Here is a 19,342-nt window from a genome sequence, read left to right as displayed (position 1 = left end):
AGCATATCTAGGAAGACTATCCCTAATTTGCTTTGAAGTGCAGAGTTATATCAGTGCATTGGGGATTCGAAATCCCAAAGATCTTCACGTATTCATAATTAACGTTTTTGCATTAATTAGTAGATTTAGTTTAAATTTAGTTTTGTTGAATTCAATCTTAGTGACTTAGCCTTTTAGTTCCCCATAGTTCGACCCCGTACTATCTGCTCGCTAGATTAGTATAGGATTTTATTTTTAATTGGTTAACGACACAATCAAATCTCACCCTATTTATAATGAAAATTTTGAGGAAGAGAGACCGCCTTTAATAAACAAAAGTGTTACCATACCTCAGTTGTTTGTAAAAAAATTGTGTTCTTAGTACAATTCTGTTAATTATCCAGCTCTGTTTCGTGTGAGTATATCTTTGTGAGTTCATATTCCAGCTCCGCTGACGAACTGCAATTTTCTTCTTCATAACTTCGACAATATTGCTTTGCTCAAGAGTATGTTGCATATTCATATGTTGTTTGATCAAGAGCATTCCTCAGACATTGCTACAGCAGTTCCCAGATTGGCCCAATAAACTCCAATTTTGTGCTTGGACTATAATACATTCTGGGTTTTCCATCATCCATGATCCCATGGTGAAATTGTGCAACTATAATAAGGGGCAAGATACAAAGTGAGTGAAATGATCAAAAAGTCCAAACATGATGTAACTTCATCAGCAGAGAAGAAATTCTTTCTTTTCTACAATGAAAGAAAAATTCAGGGTTGAGGTAGCAAACCATTCATCCCCATTTGCTGAGTTTGCCTAACTAATGCAGATAGGCATAATCATACTCCTCTATAGTTTAGACTGAAAAGAAACCAACGTACTAAAAAGTAAATCCCTAAATTAATTCGTATTTATGAAGTCTGTGGTGGGAAAATGGTATAAATTTAACGTTTTACATGAAAATTAATGAGATTGCCACCATGAAGATATGCACTAGAGCCACGAAACCAAATTTCGCATACTGAGATTGCAATCATAAAGGCTATGCATAATGCACTAAAGGCATTAAATAAAAAATTTTATATGAAATTGAAGCTACAGGGTTCCTTTAAATTGGTACACATCCAGGAACACTGGCTGAGACAAAGGACACACTACCAACACTTTTAAAGTCTCCATATTAATATTCAATTAAGCTCCATATCCAGCCTGACATATTTCAGGAATCAAAAATGATCCTTATTGAAGAGAAAAGGACAGCCTTAAAAAAATGGCAAAACCAAAGAGCTTAACCATTGTAGCAACTGTTATTTGATCTCAAATCAGCAACAAATAGCCAGAGCCTTCATTACTGCCTGGGAACTACATCAGGAGCCTGGAATTCACCTGCAGTAAGAAAAACCCATCAAACCATTAAATAAAAGCAAAAGATAGAACCTTCTTCCCCCCGAAATGCACAATCAAAAAAATAGTCAATCTAAATTATAACTTGGGTTTCTACCAGAACGGTCCCCATTACAACCACCTACTTACTTTCTTCGTAAGTACGTCCAAAATAATGTACTTCTCGTAAATAATAGGAACGATATTCACTAAGTTTGGGTTCTTGTGGTGAGATAAGGATTTCCCTTTGGATCAAGGAACCACATTTGATGCACTTAAATGCAACATGAGACACCAATCATGCACAGTTATGAATTTCTACCATCTAAAATGTAATTGATTATTGTTGTATTATTTTTAATAAAATAAAAAATAAATGTTTCATTTTCTTGGATTTATAAAGTGCATAAAACTTTCCTTTATTTGAAGTGTTTTTTATTCTATCCCACATCGCAAACCGAGAAGTGGGAATCCAAGTTAATTAATAAGCACTGCCTATTAACTTTAATTTATAATAATAAGGCATACCAATGCTTGTGCGGTGTACGAGCAAGGATGGTGTACTGTTGTTTAGACGCTTTTGGCACACACATGCTTAGTACTTTGCACGCTTGCATCCCTTTGAGCAAGATTAGATTTGAACTGCGTATTTTGATCAACAGTAAATCAAGGGTGACGGAAGTAGATCCATTGGATTCCTAGAATTTGTTACAAGATGATACACAAATCTACTCGATGGTTCACTCTAGACCATCAGATCATGCGGCCAAACGATCCAACAGCTGAGATTTGAATATGGGCATTGGTATTCCTATAGAGAGGAGCATCCATACGAACAGAGTCATGAACTATTCAATACAAGCACCTCAATGCCTATGAATACCCTCAAGCTTAACAAAGAGACAGAAGCAAAATCCAAAATTCTCTCTGTTCATGGGTTTTGTCTGTGCTTTGCAGAACCTGGGAAAACCAACTCTAAGTTGGGCTTCTTTGTATTCTGGGAGACGGTTAGCCGGTACCCTAAAGCACCTTCTGTGGGGGTGAATTACGTCTTAAGGACAGCTCCTACAATAACACACCTAAAAGTTCCAACTTTCACATTGTGCTCTCTTGCTCCTAATACTTCATTATTTAACAATTATGACTCAAATAGGTACACCAAGATAGGCATTATGTTTCAAAAGGACTCTAGGGCAACAGACCATGAGCTAAACTTGACAATGAGTCATTACTGAATCACCTAGACTAGGTTTCTGAATACCGGATAAACTTCCAGCACTGCAGGCCCCAAAAAATTGAGATAACCCACACATACATAGGACTAACAGAGAATATGAATGTCCATATGCTGACTGAAGGGTCTTCAAGTGAACCTAGGTTGGAACAATCTTAACTTTCAGCTGCTAGGTAACCCATCCAAGCAAGAAAAACTCGACTCATAACAGCTAGTCAAAATAATAAATAACTAGAGGTTTTTTCAAGGACAATAGTATAGTAAATAATCTGAAATTGAGAAGGAAAGCAGACACGCAAATTATCAGAACTCCAAAATCCAAGTGAAAGACTCTGACATGTAGGTGAAGAGGTATTCTTGGAGCTGAAACATAAGTAGGGAAAAACAGAATAGCATCAATGATTCTGGGGGTTTGTACAATTAACAATATTAGTCTTTGCTTGCAATTTCAAAAACTTATATCTTCTTCAACCTTTGAGGAGGAATAGAAATTCAGAATTAGAAGTCAGGACTCCAAGGCTAGCTGGCCAGCATTGGTCTGCAAGACGGATAGATCCCATACTCCGTCTTTTGTAATCTTTTTCAGTTTCAGTTCAAGTTCTATGTCTATAGGAGTATAGGGAGTCCGAGGCCCAATAGGTCTTTTCAAGTTCTATTCTTTTAGGATTCTATTTCCTATTTTTTTATGAAGTGTAAGGCTGTACGGCCATTTAAATACACCCTCTGAGTGCAAAGTAAAGGAACCAGAGGTTTACACAATTTCCAGCTTGGGCATCAGAACTGGTTCCCTTTTTGGATTATTGATCTAATGTTTAACGCCCAGTTTGGGCTTTCTTGGTCGTTAAAGTCCAAGTACCTTGAATTCTTGGTGGTTAAAATCCAACATGGTTAAGATTATTGGCAGTTCAAGTTGAATATTCTCGTTAGGTTGTGGATCCAGATGTCATTACCATCTTCAATTCCTACATTAAAAAATAACAGATCCATAGTACAGCAAGAACCCACCCCTTTATTTTCCTTTTTTATCCATTCCTTGAAATCCCTACATTGACCTCAGCTTGTTGCCCATCTAGATCCCCCCCCCCCCAAACCAACTATCCAAACCTGTCCAAACTTCATGCACATCATTCCCCCTAACCTCAGTGACCTTCAACCCAAATCTCAAACAGACCCATCATCCCAAACCTAGAAAACAGTTACATTCCCAACAACAATAGCCTAGATATAGCCCAACCTACCTATTAGATTATCACCAAGCTTGGTAGATTATCCCTCTACATCATTCGTACATTCACTCCAAGTTTCAGCCCATCCTAACACATAGAAATCCCAATTCCGACCTCAAGAATATTGACTCCCTAAGAACCTAACCTATCCATGGGCACCTTCTTGCCCTTGTTCCAATTAGATTTCAAACTAAAACAGACATTCTGCTTGATTGTTAGATTGTCAACATTACATTATGTGGCTTTTAACAAAATAATGTACCCAAAACTGAGAGAAGGAAATCCAGTTGAAGACTGAAAAAAACCAAGTAAATGGGAAAGCCTACAATAGGTTTTAGACAAATAGAAACATCAAAGCAGGACACATAAAAGCATGATACAATAAGTCATCAGGCAGACTGAGCATATTGCATACATGTACAGGAATGTACCAACAAATGCTTAGCAGAAGGCTTGCACACAGCACATTACACGATGCAGATCTGACAACTTAATCTTAAGTCTTGAACATTCATGATCTATCTGTTCTACGCATTCATCTATAACAATTTTTAAGGTTGAAAAATCAACGAAAGAGTCGGTATAATAGAATCCAACAAGAAGTAACATTTTTTCAAATCTATAGGCCACTGAGTACTTCTTTCGTATCATGGATGATTCCTAAAATAATCCGATTAGGGACGTGAGATGAACCAAATCACGAATAACTACTCAACCTTGACAAAATTCAACTCTATAACCCCTTGCCGAGTAGAAAAAATACCTTCGATTTATAAAAAAAACAAGACTAACAGTAAATACACGCAAACGAAAGGATAATTGATCAAATCTATTGATCAGAACGAAATAATGAACGTAACCAAATTGATCATTCTCAAAACCTAAACCAGATCTGGGATCCTGAATAACAAGAGACTACAAAGAATCAGAGTATCAATAAAGAATACGAGTAACATTCTAGGGTTGGATGATTGAAATGAACTTGATCCAAATCGAAGAAGTACCTCTTGTGCCTCTGAACGAAAGGGGAATTCTTAGCATCCTCCTCTGCGAAAATTAATTAATGCGTACACGATCATATTAGATATCATAAAGTTCAAACGAGTAGATAGATAAGTAAGTAACCAGACAAGAGGAAGAAGTACCAGTAAGACCAAGAGACATCTTGGTGATGATGGCGCCAGTGATGGCGAAACCGACCAAGAAAGGCCAGTTACGGTTCCACTCTCGCTTGAAGAATACAGGCCATGGATCGAATCTCGGCATCTCTGTTACTATGTGTTCCACACGCCCTAGCGTTCTCCTTTCTTGCTTTTCTCGTCGTCACGGATGAGAAAGACAGCAGCGGCGACAATCCAGCAGCTTGGCATTAAAAATGATCCTTTAATACAAAATGTGAATTTTTTATTTTATTTTTTATTTTTTATTTTTACAAATAAACCAAAAAATAATAATATCGGAGAAGGGTAAGTGGGTAACCAGCATGTGTCGGACCCGTGCAAAAAGATGTGCATTAAGTGTGCAAGTTTGGGCTCGAGCCTGTCCTAAGCTTGAATAGGAGGGTAAGTTAGGGCCAACATATTCTAGCCCTGACTATGATCAAAGACGGGCCTGAGATTACTCTTTGGCTTGCCAGACCTGTCCGGCCCATCCTTAATTTTTTGCCCCAACTCTGGCCTTAATTTTGACATTGATTCTGGTCATAATCCTGGCCTTAATTTTATCCCTGATATTTGATCTCAATAAATTAGGAACATGGACAAAAATATGGTCAATCAGGGTTAGGGTCAACTGCCAAGTGTAGGGTCAATCAGTATAAGGGTTAGGACATGTTCAAGTATAGGGCCAATTAGGGTTAGAGACAGGGCCAATCAGGACTAAAGACAGAGCCAATTAGGGCCAAAGACAGGGCCAATCAATGTGAGAATGGACTTGGCTTGGCCCTGTAGGGCTAGGGTCAGGGACGATAATCCTTGACCCTAAATTAATGTCAGGTAGTAATGAGCTTAAATTATAATATATATGGTTGAGCTTTGGATTGCAAAAGTCTGACCCTGTTGCAGCCCTATTTAACTATTTTTGACTTCGAAAGATATCTTAATTGGTAAGAAACCAACCCCTCCAAGTAGAATGTCAAAGTTCAAATATCTTAGAGGCTATAGCAAACCGCTACCTTATATTATATAATACTCCCATTCTCAATATATTAAGTTACCTACAAAATAACAAAAATTGTATGTAAGGTAAGATGCAGGACCGACAACCTCTTTAGGGATGCTTTTCTTTTTTTTTGTTTTTTTCTTTTTTTTTTTGCCAAACACAAAAAAAGAAATTCATTCAAATAAACAAGCCTGGGGAAATCCTCCCAGTAGGAATAGAGTACAACAGATCAAGACCTCGTAGTGGTTGCATCCACCAAACTTTAGACATACCTAAATAGCGAGCATCTCTAGCTAACAAATCTGCAGAAACATTATATTCTCACGAAATATGGATTGTTACACAAGTGTCAAACCCCAACAACAAGCTCCTAATGAGCTTAACTAAGTTTGAACAATTCAAATCCAAAGTAGTAGAGTCACCATGTAAACTAGAGACGTGGCCGGTGGCTCCACTTCTACTATTACTGTAGCTCACTTTGAAAAATCACCGCTATTCACCAAAATTGAAGTGAAAGTCACATCTGTCCCTACATCACACTATGGCCTCTTTGGAAACCTTTAAAACGTTAATTTCAAACAAATACGTGAACCTTTAAAATCTAAAGTTCTCAATAAAATCAAATTCCTCTTTAGATCTGATAGATATCTAATTCCAATCAAAACTTGCGTAATCCATCAAACATACAAATCCATACAATCCCAATCCAGACAAATTCACTTTCGACATTATTTTGTAAAATAGAGGCGACATGATTAAGAGTTTAATGGTTGAAAATAGAATTACACCACATCTCAAGAGAGCTACTCATAAATTTCCCCAATTTCTTACTCAGAATTATCGTCACATGAGAATGGCCGAAATGTTGTTATTACCCAGTCTTCCACCAAGTCAAGCGTGTATCGATCATTGTTACGCAAAATCTCCAATACATATTTGCATCTATAATAACCAATTAGAAGCAAGTCAATAGATTAAGGGTTGGATTAGTTGGCAATTACCAATGCATCATAGTATAAGATCAAATTGACCTTGCGTTGGATCGATTTTAAGACCATTACTAACTCGTTATTAAACAACTTTAAAATAAAAACTAATATCTAGATTTTGGATCATGCCTCTTGAGCTTTAGGCTCAAATAACCCATCCTATTTAATATATTGAAATCGGGTTATAACTTATACCATACTGGGTTTTTCAATGATTTGGTTCGGTTATTGTTTCAAGCTAACAGGTTGGACCAAATTGAATAGATGAGTTTTTCGATTCCAACCTGTATTGCATCCAATTAGCCCTGGCTTGGTCTGATTTTGATATTAACGGGCGGGTTCGATCATCGAATTTACACCATTCCTTAGCTCTAAGGGCCTGCATTATGAATATTTCTGCTTCTTCTACCCAACAAATTTGAATATTTCTGCTTCTATGTCTATAGTTGGCCCCTAGGCCAAGGGTGAGTCCAACTTTTACTTGTTTTCTGTTTGGAACTCCTTTTCTCATTTTCATCTTTTCAATATTAACCTCTTTAATGAACTCCTCCTGTATGTCTCTTATTTCGAACAATGGAGAATTCTCAATAAAAATGGCAGGGAAAACCTTATTATAAATAAGAACGAAATCTCAGTCTATTACTCAAAACACATGGTTGAAATATATTTGGAAATTACTCCTTCACTCAAAATTTTAAATTTTCTTTTGGTGTCTTCTAAATGCAGGGCTACCAGTCAAAGCAGTACTCGCCCAATGGACACCAATATCATCAAAATGCGAACTTTTTGGAAATAGTGTAGAGTTCCTCTGGCATACATTTCTCTTGGGTGAATGGATGAAAAGAATATGGGCTATAGGCCCTCTAGGACTCCGAACATAAAGAATTACACATACATCCATCAGTGACCTATGCCATTCTTTCATATCAAATATTGGTCTTGACAAACCATATAAACAAATGGTTGGTGTCCATCTAAATATTTTGTTTGGATAGAAAGAAACAACAAAATATTTAATAAGCAAACTTCCAACCCCATAAGAGTTTTCAATAATGTTTTATATTGGATTAAAGATCTAAAACTCAAAACACAAGAAACACCATAAATCACACACATCTTGACACAAGTAAGGCCTTCTAAATCTTATATTTGTTTTTGTGAAAGTATTACTAACTCGAGTCAACTACCAATTTTGATGTGTACAAGGGTACATAACTAAGATTTGAACAGCACCAGATGGAGTGTGAGACTGTTTTGGGATGAACAACTACAATATATCAGTACGGAAGGACTAGGGAAAAGGAAATATCATCGAGGCACTTTTGTTGGGATTACAGGACGTAATAGACCAAGCCAAAGTCCTCAATATTCAACTATATGAGATTTGGTGTAATGAAATAAATATTTGATCTACTTCTGCTGCTGAAACACAAAAGTTGGCCAATAGCTTATGTCTTGCTTTTGGTACACATAACTTTTTGTATTAACAATATTAACCTTAGCAGGTTTAGTCATATCACACTCCAACAATGGTTCATCTATTTAGCTTCTAAATCCTCCGTAAAATACAAGAACATAGTAAAAGTACTAGACACTAATGGTCTTTGTAATTGCTACTAGAAGTAATATTAATCATTTTTCGTGTTTACGAAAAAAAAAAAAAAAAAGCCTCATTTTTCCTTTGCTTTTCACATCTTCATTCCCTTTCTCTAAGAGTTCATTCATTTTCTCCATAGTTCAAGCCAATTAAGGTCAGCCCAGCCAAACCCAAAGGACGGACCATAATTGGATTTTCAATACACGACTTGGGGTTGGGTCTGGGCCCGGTAATGAGGCCTAGGTTCCAAAATGTCTTATACATCTCGATCATGTTGCCATGTGAGTCTTTGTCTCCGTGACTAACCATATAGGTGTAACACTACAAACGATTAACCCCCCCCCCCCCAAAAAAAAAAAAAAAAAAAAAAAAACACTACAAACATTTCATTATAACTAAACTAAGCATTCATGGTGACGAGTATGGTTCCTCTGTCCTCTTGCATTTCGACCACCGGATGTCGCACACCCTCAAGTTGCAGACTGGCTGGAAGGCTTCAAACAAAGTATGCCAAAAGATAAATGGGAAGCTAGGAAATTTTTTAGCCTCCCCTGCTTCATAATCTGGGAACTGTGGCTTGCTAGGAATGATACTTTGTTTAAACTCGGAAGCAGATCTCCAATGGAGGTTGTTACTCGCACTACTGTGCATCACGAAATGTTTTGGAGTGCAAACAGTTTCAAAGATAAGGCATACGCACATCTCGAGAAGCACACCCTTCAACAACATCGGATGACAATCATACCAGCTGGCTGGCATCTCGTTAGAACCGATGCCGCCTTTGGTCCAAATGCAAATCAAATGGGCACAGGCTTCGCGGTATATAATGAAGATGGGCTCCTCACCAAGGCGGTCTCGAAACATGAATACTTTGGGTCGGCTCTTGTTGGAGAGGCCTTAGCACTGAGAAATGCCATGCTGGATGCTTTGGGAGAAAGCGTTGAAAAGGCAATTTTCCAATCAAACTGTGCCGTGCTAATCAATCATTTGCAACAGACGGCCTCAATCATTAATCTCCACTTGGATCCAATTTTATCGGACATCAACACCTTAAAGTCCTACTTCTTGGATTATAAATTTGATGTAATTCCTAGGACAAGCAATGCAATTGCTCATATCTTAGCCCTAAGGCAATGTCAATCATGGGCTCGACAGTTTGGCCTATTTCCTCTCTTTGGCTGAAATTTTCAGCCTTGGCTTTAGCTTATCCTTAATAAAACTTGTTTACCAAAAAAAAAAAAAAAAAAAAAAACTAAGCATCCGTGGTGACACCCTTCCGACCAGCAGACCGTCGATTGACTTGTAATCGACGGCCCATAATCATTCAAACCAATTCACCCGGATCGACAACCGCAGTCGTAGATTTAACTACGAAATTGACCGATGGCGCCATGAAACCCCGCCTGAAACCGAGTTCAAAACTTCATCTATAAAACCCATTCGACTCTCGCATCTAACAAACACGAAGCGAAATACTCCTTCTCTTTACGGTCTCAGCTAGAATCACATCAAGAACTTGAAAATGTCTGGTCGTGGAAAGGGCGGTAAGGGTTTGGGTAAAGGAGGCGCAAAGCGTCACAGGAAGGTTTTGCGAGATAACATCCAGGGCATCACGAAGCCTGCAATTCGTCGTCTTGCCAGAAGAGGAGGTGTTAAAAGGATTAGCGGTCTCATCTACGAAGAAACGAGAGGTGTTCTTAAGATCTTTCTTGAGAATGTTATTCGAGATGCTGTTACTTACACTGAGCACGCAAGGAGAAAGACTGTGACAGCCATGGATGTTGTCTATGCCCTCAAGAGACAAGGCAGAACCCTTTACGGTTTTGGAGGTTAATGCATTCCTTAGGGCAGTTCACGTTGTTTAGTTCTCTCTGTTTAAAGAAGTAGAAGAAACATGTACTATACTTGCTCTTGATTTACAGTGTAGTTAATAGTTTCTTCTACAATTATAAAATCATTTTGATTTGATATTCTTCTCTTTTTATAGTATTTTTTCTCTCAATATCGTCGGCTAGAAAAGGTTCCAGAATCAAAGGGATCAGATGATTTGCTTGCCTAAACCTTTTTGATTGCCTTCGAGTTTTCTAGGTTAGGTTAGTGCCTTGATGGCCTTAAAATATTGAAGCTTTCGTTTTCACCCAGCTATGGTTGATGCGTCCCTTTCGGATGGCAACGCTGAGAGCCTCCCTTGTTTTATTTCGAACTTTTGGAATAATTAACCGCGTAATTCATGATTCTGGACTCTGTCGCATCTTCGCCGAATAAGGGAAGGTCGTTTTTTGTTTTCCCTCTCCCTTTTTGGAGCTTTCCTGAATCTATTGTATATCAATATGTCTTGACTCAGAGGAAAAGATTCAAAGTGACTTCACGATTTTCTCGCCATATAGAAGATCACGATGTTCAATATAGGCAGAATCTTCCACTTTCTCGAAGCAATGAGTTTTCTAAACACGCGTCCGATGCTGTGGGGTTTTCTCAATTTGTGGCTAGAGGACGACGAAATACATTCCCTCCCAATCGGATATTGGCCATTAATGTTGTTGTCTACATGTATCTATCTTCTATCCACTAAATAATTCCATTTTTATTTATTTTTAGATTGTCGTCGAGGCGCAGAAAATCATTTGACAATCGATTCGTCAGTTTTCTGCGCAGGGGGAGAAAAGGGTAAACGAATCTGGCTTGTGATTGACGTTCTAGCTGAATCGTATTTGATTTTCTGGCGGGTTTCCGTCATTTTTCCGGTATGTGTACCCCAAGCGAAGACATGGTTTAGATTCTAAAGGGGAAGAAAGTTGGTGAACCTTCTGTGATTACCGTGAATTGCCCAGAAAAGACTGGTCTCGGTTGTGATATCTGATCTTGAATTTGGGCTTCGAATTACCAAAGCAGGTAACAATATTACTGTTGCTAATTTCCCTTGCTTTTCGTTTTCTTAAATCGAATCTACATTTCTTTTCTTGTGGTTCTTCGTGTCCTCTCTCATTGTTTCTGTAAACATTTTGTGGGTGTGGATGTCTCGACGGATGGCATTTGGTATTATGTCGTATTATGGGTTGTTCCTTATTCTGCTTCGCTCACGATGAATTGGGCAAGCTTGAAGAATTTGCTTTTATCTGTATGCCCTTCGTATGCGGTTTCGTTTTACTCTATTAAACAGTCAAGCTGTTGTACGAGTCCTCCAGTTACCTGTTGGAGTTCTGTTGCCTTGACCGGAAGGGTTTGCTACATGGTAATTATGGGAATGACTGTTTATATAGTTATACATATTTTCTATTCATGTTAAGAACCATACATGGTTTTGATATTGTTGTGAGTTTTACTTGCAGATGTCACTGAGGTCCTCTGCGGTCTTGAGCTTGTTATTCAGAAAGTAAAAGTGACGACACTCCTGATGGCAGGGTCTTGGACTTATTTTTCATTACAGAAAGCATGTGAGGTTTCTCATCTCTGTTTTTGTCTGGGTCTTGGATTTCCTTTTCCTAACAGGTAGCGTGTGAGGTTACCAATTTATGTTTTTGTTAACATGTATACTGGAAAAGAAAGTTGTTGCCGCGGCAGGGAGGGGGAGATGCAACTCGGGTATAAGTTGTACATGTTTTCTCGTTGATACGGAGAGATTATGATCAGACCGGGTTCATACCTGGTCCGACCCTTGACCCCCGATCGAGACGGAGAGAACCGACTCGCTCACGAGCGAATCGGATCCAGAAGATGGCTTGCTAAAGAAGAAAGCTTATTTGGCTGCAAGCGTGCCCTAATCCTACTTATGGATTAGGGTAATTACCCTAATAATGGCAGACTTGAATTGACGGCTGCGGATAATCATTATCGAAGGGATAATCATCACATAACCTAAAGGTTATCTCAGGAGTCCTCTACTAGTCCAAACTAGTAGAAGTCTATTGCTCAACGGATCTAATTGTTAAGATCCAACGACTACCCGAAGAAGGCTCAAGTGCATCCAACGAAGGAGATTCGAAGGTACACTCTATATAAACCTCACTACCATACAAGGTGAGGGGATCGAAAAGAATACTATTTGAGACTCAGGTTCAGATACATACTGATAGACCTAAACTATCAGCGATCTGCTATCTAGATCACCTTTCCCAGTTCTTCATTCCTTAGCTCTGTGCTTCTAGCAGAGCCGTTTGTGATTAAGTTCATCGACTGACTTAGCCTTCGGAGGTGGACTCCCGACCCCAGCGGTTGGGCCACATCTGACGCTTTCGTTTTGCAGGTCATCACGAGGAAATCTAAGGGCTGAGCAGATTTTGGACGCATCAATTGGCGCCGTCTATGGGAAACAACTTGAAAAACCATGGTGACTAGATCAGCAGCCGCTGCACAACGCAATTCCGGTGTTCAGATCCCTGGAGCGAAAAATCCAGATATTCCCTAGGAAAGCCAAAATCCTATCGAGGTAGATGGTGGCCAGGGAGGACGTAATCCTCCTCCTGATACACTCCAAGATCAATTGGATCAGGTAAAGATTCAACTCTTGGAGGTGAGCCAAGCTGATACACCTAAAGTCTATCAGTTGCAGAAATATGAAGAGAAAGGGAGAACAGAGGAGAACTTCAGAGAAGAAGGAGGGATGAGGATAAAATTTCTTTGTTAATTTGCTCTTTCACTCTCAAGGTATTTATAATCGCTCAATTACAATATCCTCGCCTCTCAACCGTGAGATCGATTAACCCCTAGAAAATATTCATCCCACCAAACTTGTCTCTCGTTGTCATAGGATTTCCATTCACGCTTTTATTCTGATATTTCCCCTTTGCTTTTACAACGCATAATCAGTTAGGCGATTTGGCATCTGGCGTGCTCTGGTGTCGATACGCAGCACTTCGTTGTGATCTTCTGCCCGCCCGTCCCGTGAACTGAATTTGGGTTAGTTGGAAGTGGTCCCGGCACAGCCGAAGCCTGCTCTGCTGCAACTTGCTCTCCCTCAGGAAGCTCAGAATTTCGGTTCGTATCAATACCTATCTCTCCAACATCAACCTTGTCCTCAAGGTTGAAACAAGGAAATTGTTTCTGAAGTTCCTTGAGATCCACCCACGATGATTCTTCCACAGGCACGTCTTTCCACTGAACAAGGACCTGGGATACCTGAGTTCCACGACGCCAAACGGATCGAGTCTGTACCACAGCCAGGGGTTGTAATTTTTCTGGAGGTAGCTCTGGAATAGGTGTGGCCGGAGATGGAATGCCGACATATGGCTTTAGAACTGAGATGTGGAAGACAGGATGTATATGAGATGTTGCTGGCAATTCTACCTTGTATGCCACCTGCCCAATTTTGTGAAGGATCTTGAAAGGCCCGTAAAATTTCTTGGAGAGTTTCTGGTTCAAACGAGCTGCGACGGAAACTTGTCGGTAGGGCTTGAGACGGACATAGACCCAGACCCCTTCTTCAAATTGTCGATCGCGACGCTTCCGATCGGCCATAGTCTTCATGCGACTCTGTGCCCGCACTAGATTGTGCTTGAGTGATTGCATAATCTGAGTTCGCGTTTGCAACTCATCTTGTATTGCTGCATTCGCGGGTTCGCCCGGAATGTAACGAGTAAGCGATGGAGGAGGGCGTCCATATACAGCCTCATATGGTGTCATGCCAATTGAAGAATGATGGGAGGTGTTGTACCAATATTCGGCCAAACTCAAGTACCTTACCCAATTAGACGGGTTGTCGGCAACATAGCATCTCGTGTACATCTCCGGGCTCCGGTTGGTGACCTCGGTTGACCGTCGGTTTGGGGGTGATACGCCGAACTCATGGCGAGCGAGGTACCCTGCAGACGGTGTAACTCCTTCCAGAAAGAACTCAGAAAAATTGGGTCTCGATCACTGACGATAGATCTAGGTATCCCATGGAGTTTCACCACATCATCGAAAAATTTCTCTGCCACTGTGTAACTGGTATAGTGTGGAGATAGAGCCGAAAAGTGACAGTACTTGGATAATCGATCGACTGTGACCAAAATTGCTGATCGCCCTTTTGAAATTGGAAGACCGGTGATGAAGTCAATTGAAATCTCCTCCCACACTCGTTCTGGAATTGGTAAAGGCTGAAGGAGTCCCATCGGTTTCATGTTGTTCGGCTTCATCTGTTGGCAAATTTGACAAGCGGCCACATATATCTCGACATCGGATTTCATTCCCTTCCAGAATACATTGGAACAGAGTCGTTTGTAGGTTCGCCAGATTCCGGCGTGGCCTCCTTGTGGTGATGAATGATATTCTTCCAAAAATTTGAATCTCAGCTCGGAACCTTGGGGAATCACTAACCGGTTGTGGAAGAGGAGGATTCCTTGTTTAACAGAGTATCCAGATGAGCCGAGTGATTCCTCTGTGACGGCCTTACATATTGCTTGGAGATCCTGCGAATTTTGCACCTCCTGTTTGAGGGTTTCCAATATGTCAACCGTGATTAACGTGACTGAGAAAAATTCGTTGGGAGCTTCTGGCCTTCGGGACAACGCATCAGCAGCATTATTTTCCCTTCCTGGTTTATAACTAATCTCAAAGTTGTATCCAAGCAGCTTGGTGAGGAAACGTTGTTGCTCCGGCGTCTGAATCGTCTGAGCGGTAAGTTCACGGAGGCTCCGTTGATCCGTTTGAATGTAGAATTTGCGCCCAAGCAGGTACTGTAGCCATTTTGCCATCGCCTGAGTAATTGTCGTCATCTCCCTCACATAGGTAGAAGAGGATTGAAGTTGGGTAGACAGTTTGCGGCTGTAAAAAGCGATGGGATGCCTTGACTGAGATAACACTGCTCCAATGACAACGCCGGAAGCATCGGTCTCTATTGTAAAGGGTTGTGAAAAATCTGGCAATGCCAAGACTGGAGCTCGAGTCATGACATTCTACAGTTCCTGGAATGCTTCGAGTGTAGCCGTCGTCCATTCATAAGCCCCCTTTTTTAGGAGATTGGTGAGAGGAGAGGCAAGCTGCGCATAACCTCTTATAAACCTACGGTAGTACCCAGTCAGCCCTAAGAACCCCCTTACTTCTTTAATGCACTTGGGTATGGGCCAGTTGTTAATGGCTTGGATTTTCTCTTGATCCACTGAGAGCCCGTGGGCTGAGACTACATGGCCCAAATACCCAATCTCTTGTTGACCAAAGAGGCATTTAGAACTTTTGGCATAAAGTCTATGGGCCCGTAGTATCTTCAAAACTGATTCCAAATGAGCTAGATGGGCCTCCCAAGTTGGGCTGAAAATTAATAAATCATCAAAGAAAACCAACACATACCTCCTTAAGATGGGCTTGAAAATCGCGTTCATCATCGCTTGAAACGTAGCCGGAGCGTTTGTGAGCCCGAAGGGCATCACCAAGAATTCGAAATGCCCATCGTGGGTACGAAAGGCTGTTTTCGGCACATCTTCACGTTTCACTTGAATTTGATGATATCCGGAATGAAGGTCCATCTTTGAAAAATAGCTAGCCCCATGTAACTCATCAAATAACTCATCAATGGTGGGTATGGGAAATCGATCCTTGATGGTAATCGTATTAAGGGCTCGATAATCGACACAAAACCTCCATGTGCCATCCTTCTTCTTAACTAACAGTGCTGGGGACGAATATGGGCTAGTACTGGGCCGAATTACTCCATTCTGTAGCATGGTTTCTACCTACTTCTCAAGCTCTTCTTTTTGGAAGTGTGGATACCGATAGGGCCTCACGTTAACGGGCTGACTACCATTCTGCAGATGGATGCTATGATCATGGGCCCTTTCTGGAGGAAGGCCCACTGGTTCTTCAAAGACATCGTCATATCGATCCAACAGCTCCTTCAACTTCCCACTGGGCCTTGGCATGGGCTCTGTGCTTGAGTCTGTTAAATCAACTTTAAATAGCATGGCATGGTGGGCCCCCTTTAGAACACTTCTCATCTCATGATACTGAATTTGAAATGGACCATGATTTACTTCGCCCATCAAAATTACCTCTCGCCGTTGATCTTGAAACTTGACCATGAGATGGCTGTAGTCGAATATCATGGGTCCAAACGGTATCATCCATTCAGCCCCTAAAATCACATCTGCACCCACCATAGGGAGGGTATACGCGCCCAACACCGTATCATAGTCTTGTAATTTGAGCGTGAACTTCTGAACCCTGCCGTCGCAACGGAGTTTGTTGCCGTCTCCCACTAACATTGTTAAGCCGTCGGTAACCTCAACTGGTAATCCGATCAACTGTGCCATTTCTCTTCGCAAGAAGTTGTGGGTGCTTCCGCCATCAATCAAGACTTGAACCCTTACTCCATTGATCACTCCGGTAATACGTATAGTCCGCGGCGATTGCATTCCGTTGATGGAATGACAGGCCATCTCAACCATGGTTTCTTCGGCCTCCATCCTCTCATCCTCCGGCGACGAGTCACAAGGGTTCCCCTCCATAGATGCTCCTTGATCATCGTATTCCAACAGGAATAATTGTCGCTGCTTGCAACGGTGCCCAAAAACATATTTCTCATCACAATTGTAACAAAGACCTCTTTCTCTTCTCGCCTGCATCTCGATAGGCGTTAGCTTTCTTATGGGAATGGATGGTGCGGACGCTGCTGGTAATGCTAAGAGTTTAGGGGGAGCAGATGAGATCGGTGTGGGTAACAGAGGTGGCCTGGAAGTATTGGGATTAGGTCGAAACACAGGGCGTCGGTTCTCGAGGATTTTTGCCTCCTGTAATCGAGCGAGGTCCACTGTGGAAGGTAAATCCGTGGGTCTGAAAGCTATAACTTCATTACGAATCTCGCTCTTCAATCCAGAGATAAAGCAGCTTACTAAGAAGGTGGTCGGCAGATCTTGGATGCGGTTGGCAAGCGTTTCAAAACGGGTTTGGTAGTCGACGACTGTGGTGGTCTGTGATAGCTTGGCAAGTGTGGCGCGAGGATCCTCAAAGGCCGATGGCCCAAATCGGATCTCCAAGGCACGGGTAAAGAGATGCCATGAGGTGAACTGTCCCACTCGATGCATCCACTGAAACCATTGCAAAGCTGGTCCTTCCATATGAAAGGAAGATACTAAGATGCGTTGATCTTCGGGAGTTAGATGGTATTCGAAGAATCGTTCCGCTCTGAAAATCCATCCAGCGGGGTCGACGCCGTCAAATTTGGGGAAGTCGAGTTTAATACTCTTAGGTTTGAAGGTCTCGGCTAGGTTCTGGTGGCCAAAGGTGTTACGGTGGCGGTAGAGCTTGAAGGGGTGGATGGATTCGGTGTACGAGCAGAGAATTGCCTCATGAATTGGTCTACTCTTCCTGAAAGGGCGTTCAACTCCGCAGCTACGGCCGTAACCGCAGATTGCTGTTCCTCCATGGATTTATGCATTTCTGATAATCTTCCTTCCTGAGCAGCGGTAGTATTGCTAACGGTGGTGCTCAGGCTCTTCATTGCTTCATCGAGGTGCCTAAGGCGAGTATTATCGGCCATTTTGAATCCGGTAGGTCGGACCAAGATGATACACCTAAAGTCTATCAGTTGCAGAAATATGAAGAGAAAGGGAGAACAGAGGAGAACTTCAGAGAAGGAGGGATGAGGATAAAATTTCTTTGTTAATTTGCTCTTTCACTCTCAAGGTATTTATAATCGCTCAATTACAATATCCTCGCCTCTCAACCGTGAGATCGATTAACCCCTAGAAAATATTCATCCCACCAAACCTGTCTCTCGTTGTCATAGGATTTCCATTCACGCTTTTATTCTGATATTTCCCCTTTGCTTTTATAGCGCATAATCGTTAGGCGATTTGGCATCCGGCGTGCTCGGTGCCGATACGCAGCACTTCAGTTGTGATCTTCCGCCCTTGTCCCGCTGTAAGCTGAATTTGGGTTAGTTGGAAGTGGTCCCGGAGGTGGTCCTGGCACAGCCGAAGCCTGCTCTGCTGCAACTTGCTCTCCCTCAGGAAGCTCAGAATTTCGGTTCGTATCACAAGCACTCCGCATGCTCACCAGATGAGTGGTTTTACCACAAGAACCTGATCAGCGCGATTCAGGGAGACGTGCATTGCCACGTGACCAGAGATTGGTTGAAGACCGGAATATCGGTCGAATTTTCGTGGAAGGAGACCGAGGACTTAGGAGGATTGATGATCAACCTAGGCGAGACGATCGGTTCGACAGACCGCAAGAGAGTACAACTGATTCAAATATAAGGTTGGATACAGGGGTAAGAACTCACTCACCCACTGTCAGAAGAACCGTTCGTGATGATCGAGCAGTTCGCGATAAGCGGAATGCTCGGGAAGGATGGGCTGTTCGTGATGATCGAGTAGCACGGGATGATCGTGTTAATCGAGGTCGTGATCATATTGCTGAAGATCACCCGACCTAGATTGGTCAGGAATTGGCCAACATCAATGAGAAATTAGGGCAGTTGGCTAAGGGAAGAATAACTGAGGATATTTACTCAGTCATTCGGAAGACTCCCTTTGCTGAGCCAATTGCAGGATGTTAGTTTCCCCGTAACTTCCGTTTGCCTACCTTTTCAACATTCGATGGCTCCGGAGATCCAACAGCTCACATCGGCTATTACCAACAGACCATGGCAGTTTCAGGTAATTCTGATGAAATTTTATGCAGGTTTTTGGTTCATCTCTCACTGGAGCAAAGACAAAAGTGGTTTTCGAACCTCCCTCTCGGAAGGATCGTAAACTTTGACGAATTGGCGCGCCAATTCATAGGGCGATTCCAAAGTGGAATACAGGTCAAGAAAACGGAAGAAACCTTGTTTACTGTCAAACAAGGAAAGAACGAATC

At 41.5% G+C, this 19,342-nt stretch overlaps 2 protein-coding genes across 2 annotated transcripts; one reads left to right on the top strand and one right to left on the bottom strand.

The window, feature by feature from the left end:
- Positions 1 to 1,041: 1,041 nt before the first annotated feature.
- On the bottom strand, positions 1,042 to 5,193 carry LOC149023210 (ATP synthase small subunit 6, mitochondrial-like). The gene is made up of 3 exons (XM_089143762.1): positions 4,969 to 5,193; positions 4,828 to 4,870; positions 1,042 to 1,366 (listed from the first exon to the last, which is right to left on the bottom strand). The coding sequence occupies exons 1-3, from the start codon at positions 5,087 to 5,089 to the stop codon at positions 1,363 to 1,365; spliced, it is 168 nt and encodes a 55-aa protein (XP_088999888.1). The 5' UTR covers positions 5,090 to 5,193; the 3' UTR covers positions 1,042 to 1,362.
- A 4,823-nt stretch (positions 5,194 to 10,016) lies between these two features.
- LOC149023209 (histone H4) lies at positions 10,017 to 10,572 on the top strand. Its single transcript, XM_089143759.1, has one exon. It carries the CDS (start codon positions 10,092 to 10,094, stop codon positions 10,401 to 10,403), a length of 312 nt encoding a protein of 103 aa, XP_088999885.1. The 5' UTR covers positions 10,017 to 10,091; the 3' UTR covers positions 10,404 to 10,572.
- The last annotated feature ends 8,770 nt before the right edge of the window (positions 10,573 to 19,342 follow it).

The sequence above is a fragment of the Hakea prostrata genome, chromosome 2 (assembly GCF_041222555.1).
Source record: "Hakea prostrata isolate BN-2017 chromosome 2, UWA_Hpros_2, whole genome shotgun sequence".
NCBI classification, from domain to species: Eukaryota; Viridiplantae; Streptophyta; class Magnoliopsida; order Proteales; family Proteaceae; genus Hakea; species Hakea prostrata.
Note: the sequence above shows the minus strand (reverse complement) of the source record. Positions and strands in the feature narration are given on the sequence as shown.